Here is a 6316-nt window from a genome sequence, read left to right on the forward strand (position 1 = left end):
ACAAATGGATAATGATCCTAAACACATCTCAAAATCCACGGAGGATTACATCAAGAGGCGTAAACTGAAGGTTTTGCCATGGCATTCACAATCTCCTGACCTCAACATAATGTAAATCTATGAATAGACCTTAAAAGAGCAGTGTGTGACAGACAGCCCAGGAATCTAAAAGAACTGGAAGACTTCTGGAAGAAGAATGGGCGAAGATACCTCCAACAAGAATGAAAGACTCTTGGCTGGCTACAAGAAGCGTTTCCAAGCTGGGAAACTTGCCAAAGTATTTTTTTGATTTCTGTTATTTTGAAAGTGTAAATGATTAAATAAAATCTAACTTTTTGTGACATTTTATAATCATAATAATAACAATAATAATAATTTTGACTTATATAGCGCCTTTCACAAACCCAAGGACGCTTAACAAACAGGGGGGGGGGGGGGGGGGGGGGGGTTTAAGAGGTGGCCAGGAGAGATTAAATTCTATAAGCCTCAGTGAAGAGGAATGTTTTAAGCTGGGTTTTAAAGGTTATAATAATAATTATACAAATGTCTAATCTGTCATTTGATGCCTTTTGGAGATTTTTCCATCTTTTCTTGGCTTCTTTATGCACATTAATGCAAATTTTTACCTGGGGTGCCCAAACATTCGAGCCCCACTGTAAGATCATAAAAGGACCAGAAAGAATTATGCAGAGTTTTGCAAACTCATCACAGAACCTCAACAACATTGGCAGCTCCATCATTCAAGGAGCTCTGCTGATCTGAGCATGGCTGTGGCTTGAAATGATAAAACACTAGAATAAGATATTTAAATGGCAGAAATAAAAAAATTAATGAATGAATACACAAATTAATACTTTGTTTAATGCTGGTGTAAACAATGAGATTTTAGGACTGCTCAGATTATTATCAGCAGCGGACTCCTCTGTACTCTCAGCAGTCTGAGCTGCACATCATCCTTAGCTGTACCTTCTCACACTTTAGCACACATTAGCGTGTGTCTTTCTCTCTATGTGTTTTCTTAAATGTTTTGCTAAAATTGTAAGTGTGCTCATTTTAAAATTACAACAAAGCTGGACCTGACAAACTATAAAGTGCTCTGAGCTTGACAAGCGGTGTCTGAGATTTCCTAAACTGCCCACCGTAGCACAAAGTTTTAAGGGAAGTGAAGCAGACACCTGGGTAGGCTGCCTCGATCTTGACAGTAGATACACCCGGAGATAGCTGGGGCAGGATGGGTTCAATTACTGGCCTATCACTAACCACAGGAACTACCAGCTCCTTCAAAGACAAGACACAGACAAGAATTCCAGTAGGACAAGGTCCATTATTTCAGCTTTGTACACTGCTTCTATCATGCAATACAGGTGCTGCTATGAAGCATTAGCATAAGCATTCAGCTTGCATGACAACTGACTGCAGTTTGAAAACAGGGCAAAAATAAACAGCTCAGCGAGCAAGCCAGAGAGCAAAAGATACCTGCCACTTCTGCATAGACTTCTGTCTAGAACGTATTTGGGAGTATCAAGGATTTCTATGTAGTTTATGTATGCATAAACACATTAAAGCTTTACTCACTGCTCAGTGCTGACCAGCTCAAAGCCATGCAGCAACGTTGCTAACTTCATGCAAACGTGATTGTGGAACTCTTCAGCGTCTGTGTGCATGCAAACTGCTACTACATCTTTACTCTCTGAAGCGCCCAACCTACCTCATCTGGTGCAGCTGTTGCTACTGAACACAGAAAAAAGAACAAACAGCTTTAATTTTGTGACATTATTTAACTATCTCTAGTAGTTAACTTTATCAGTTTATCATCTTGTGTGGGGATTTCCCCACAATGTCCATACCTACACATTACAGAAGCACACAGCTTATTTCAGCTGCTGATTCCGGACTCATCTCTATCCTCATCCTCCTCGATCTCAGTGCGGCCTTTGATACCATTTCTCATTCCATTCTCCTCAATAGACTATCTTCTCTCGGCATCTCTCACACCCCTTTTGACTGGTTCCGCTCATAACTCTCCGACCGCACTCAGTTTATTCAACTCAAATCCTTCACATCCCACCCTTCCCCTGTCACTACTGGCGTCCCTCAAGGTTCAGTTCTTGGGCCCCTCCTTTTCATCTCCTACCTACTTCCCCTTGGCAATATCTTCCGCAAATTCAACATTCATTTTCATTGTTACGCAGACAACACCCAGCTCTACTTATCCAGCAAACCCACCTCCTCGCTCCCCCCCTTGTCCCTTACTATCTGCTTACTTGAAATAAAAGACTGGTTCACCTCAAACTTCCTTAAACTAAACAGTGATAAAACCAAACTCCTCTTCGTAGCCACCAAGTCCACCCTATCCAAAATCAATAGTTTCTCTCTACCAATCGACAATTCCTTGGTCTCCCCTTCCCCTCAGGTCAAGAGTCTGGGCGTCATCCTCGATTCCTCCCTCTCCTTTCAGTCACACATAAATAATATCTGCCGGTCTGCATACTTCCACCTACGCAACATTAACCGCCTCCGTCCGTCCCTTACCCCTCACACTGCCTCCATCCTTATCCACAGCCTCGTCACCTCCCGCCTTGACTACTGTAACTCTCTCCTTTTTGGCCCTCCTCAAAAATCCCTCCATAAACTTCAACTTCTTCAGAACTAAGCAGCTCGTGTCATCACCAGAACCCCCTCATTTCATCATATAACCCCGGTTCTTCAGCAGCTCCATTGGCTTCCAGTTCAATTCAGAATACAATTTAAAATCCTTCTCCATACTTTCAAAGCCATCCATAACCTTGCTCCTCCATATCTATCAGAACTCCTACACATTGCCGTCCCCTCCCTCTTCCTCAGATCCTCCTCCTCCATCCACCTCACTGTCCCCCATGCTCGACTTGTCACCATGGGGAACAGAGCCTTCAGCTGCTCTGCTCCCCAGCTCTGGAACTCACTCCCACCCGACCTCTGCAATATCAACTCTCTCCCCCTGTTCCAAACCAGACTAAAAACCCATCTGTTCCAGCTCGCTTATCTGTAAATACACTGTTCCTGTTTTTTTTGTTTTGTTTTTTATTTGTTTTGTTATAACTGCTTACACTTTTCTGTTCCTTGCATCTGTCTTTTATTGTCTGTAAAGCGTCCTTGAGTGTTCAGAAAGCCGCAGTTAAATAAAATGTATTATTATTATTATTATTATTGTGCAGGTTAGAGTTTTATTAGATGATTGTAAGAAGACAATTTACAAAATAAAATAAAAACTAATCTTTAATCTATAGTAATAATTGTTATGTGATAAAAAAAAACAATTATTCTTAGGTACTGTATGTGAAACACCTTCAAAGCTAACCAACAGCTCTTTCCCATTGTTATCTCTTTACCACATTTCACAGACCAAGGTTTCCAAGGTTTAGACCACATTCTTAGGTCTAACATATAACACCAGAGAAGCTTAGCAGCATGTGTACAGATGTTGTACAGTTTCTCCTTCCTGTTATGGCTGACCCTGACCACTAATGGTAGGGGGAGGCTCCTCTCCATCTCTCAGCTAGGTATCTTTCTCTCTTCTGACAGGCCGTGGCTTGGCTGTGTTTGAAAGGAATATAAAGTGAGTCAAAACATTTTAATCTTTGTCATCTACAATCAAGTATAGCATGGGGAATGTTGAAGATTTGGGTCCCTAATCACATGAAAGACAGGTCATTGATCAGGGTTTCTGGTGTTACTTTGGAGCTGTCATTTGCAAAAGTGTAGACATTTGTCACTGGAACTCTGGCAGTGGGAGGCTGATAAATTAAGACCACAGAGAGTTGGTGGTGGGTGGGGGAGCTTACTTCTTAATCATTCATAAAGAAAAGCAAAGAAATGCATTATACATGTCTCCTTCAGCATCCCCTATACCTAATGCAATCCATCAAAGGTGTTGATTTCTTTGACAGGGCATTGACTTCAGACAAGTAAATATTAATGTCTCGGTATCTCAAGCTGTTGCAGGGCAAATTCTGTAATTGTCAGAATGACACTGTGGCTTTCCACTCTGGGGGCATGCTCCGCTGAAAGGTGACATGTGTTTTTGTTTTATCATTGCACTAATAGAAAAGAAAAATGTCACATTGGATGCCACAATTTCTCTTTTTTAAGATTATCTTTTGGGCATGTTAGGCCTTTATTTTGACAGGACAGCTGAAGAAGTGAAAGGGGAGAGAGAGGGAGAATGACATGCAGCAAAAGGTTGGAGTCCAACCAGGGCCCACTGCTTTGAGGAGTAATCCTCTATATATGGGCGCCCGCACTACCAACTAAGCTATCTGGGCGTCCTAATTTTCCTTTTTTACATAAATTAACCCTTTCATTGATAATGAAAATAATCCTTAGATCGTGCTACTCTCTGCTGCCTATTATTTCTGAATTAAAGTACTGAAGCCTGATCTCATCTTGTATGAAGTATTCTGACAAAACGCAGACTGCTGTTTGTGTAGTGGCTCCAATTAGATCAGTTCCCTAGCTTGGCGCCAGCATCAGCCATGTTTTCTGTCATGGTGGCTGTTTTCTTTGTATGAGCAAAGTGCGCAAACTGTTAAGTTGTTGGCTGCAACAACCAACGGAGTCTTCACGTAGCCCACTCCCATCATCTGAGGATCACAACCCAGTCGATTCAATTTTTCTTTTGACTGAAATATCTCCACAACAACTGGTAAACTATTTCTTAACAAGGATTTGTACAAAGCAGGATTCACTTCAAAACACTTTTTCTAAACCAAATTTCTGACACAAAACTATATTGTTATATATCCTTGCACATTTCTAAGTGGGTATACAGAAAACGCAGAAATGGTGTACATGAAGGGCCAGAGACAGCTTTACTTTCTCCAGAGGCCCTGGCCATTAGCTGTGTCTGCAGTACCACACTGAGGATGTTCTACCGGGCCGAGATTCTTGACTTTAACTTGTGAGCGAAAGGTGAGACACAATACAAGAAAATGGGGCAGGCCACATAAGGTCGATAAACTCAAATATTGTTCTTTTCTGGATTTTTGGGCTATAAAAAGTAAATTACTAAACCAAGAACACCATCTCATCTAGAGCTTGTTTAAAATACTGCTACTGGTCTCAAAGGAAATGTAAAGTTTTTGACATTCCAAACTTGGAGATGGATTTACTTAATTTATATATGTATATGTATATATATATATATATATATATATATATTAATCGCAAAATGAAATAATGAATTCAAAAGTAGTGTATATAGTGCAATTTTATTCTAAATGTTCTGCCATATGAACAAAAGTGCCGTAACATTTGTTTTTGCAAAAACTTACCAGCATTTGGTTTATAAAGTAGCAGTTAAATAAAATATTTAGTGTACATCTCAATTTAAACAATGTATTTATCATGTCTAGAGATGAATTCCATCTGGTTGGAACGTGTTGCATAAGTGACTCCTTCGGTCCATGTTCTTCTATTGTTGCTCTAACTCTGCAGCACACACAACTTTTCTGCACTTCGCTAGGACACTGTCAAACGCGCTGTAAAGCAGAGACACTGAGGGACACTGTCCAACGCGCTGTAAAGCAGAGACACTGTGACAGAACGCTGGAGACACAAAGCAGGGGACATGATCACAAGGCTCGCAGCAGCGATCAGATTTTGTATCTATTCGTACTATCTGTCCTAACTGCGGTGACTTTATTTGACACATTCCGCTGCTGTGCAACTTCAATAAAGTGTCCCGCGTATGTTTCAGCATAATGCCAGTCAGAGCATGTGAATGCAGCGCCCACTTTTAATCAGGATAATGAACTCTTACTCCGAGATAATTCTGGTTACCCAGTGAGTCCAGTAGTCCCTAGTAAGAGAAACAGTGGGTGCATGTTTTGCAGTCCTGTCCTTTTCACAAAACACGTGTATTCTTCTTGTGATGGTGCGTCTTGAGGGAATCTCATACCTGACGTCGTTGTTGCGATTGTCAGACCGATGCCCTCCACCAGACCGATGGACCTGCAGTCTATAGCTATTGCTATGGCATTTGTTAGCGTATCTTGCCTGTTTATCTCTACCCCCCCCCCCCCCACCCCCACGCTGCATCTAACGTAGTCTGCCGAAGCCCCGCCCACTGTGTGTGTCGTTCAATGATTTGCTGGTATCAACTGTCAAGGTGATATTTCAGACTGGAAGTACTCCGGTGATAAGAAAATTCAACTTTGCAGTATTTACAAAGCCTGTGAGAAACAAACTTTTACAATAATAAAGAAATAATAAAAACTGCGTTAACGCGCGATAAAAAAATTGTTGGAGTTAATGAATTAATTAGTTAACGCGATAATAA

General features: G+C 41.1%; 1 protein-coding gene across 1 annotated transcript in view; it reads right to left on the minus strand.

The window, feature by feature from the left end:
- ltbp1 (latent transforming growth factor beta binding protein 1) overlaps positions 1–6316 on the minus strand; it is a 167962-nt gene that overhangs the window by 42241 nt on the left and 119405 nt on the right. The window contains exons 17-18 of the mRNA XM_032541703.1: positions 1709–1731; positions 1176–1278 (exon numbers count right to left, since the gene is read on the minus strand). Coding sequence (XP_032397594.1) covers positions 1176–1278; positions 1709–1731 — 126 coding nt within the window. The remainder of the gene's footprint in view (positions 1–1175; positions 1279–1708; positions 1732–6316) is intronic.

The sequence above is a fragment of the Etheostoma spectabile genome, chromosome 17 (assembly GCF_008692095.1).
Source record: "Etheostoma spectabile isolate EspeVRDwgs_2016 chromosome 17, UIUC_Espe_1.0, whole genome shotgun sequence".
In the NCBI taxonomy this organism is placed as follows: Eukaryota; Metazoa; Chordata; class Actinopteri; order Perciformes; family Percidae; genus Etheostoma; species Etheostoma spectabile.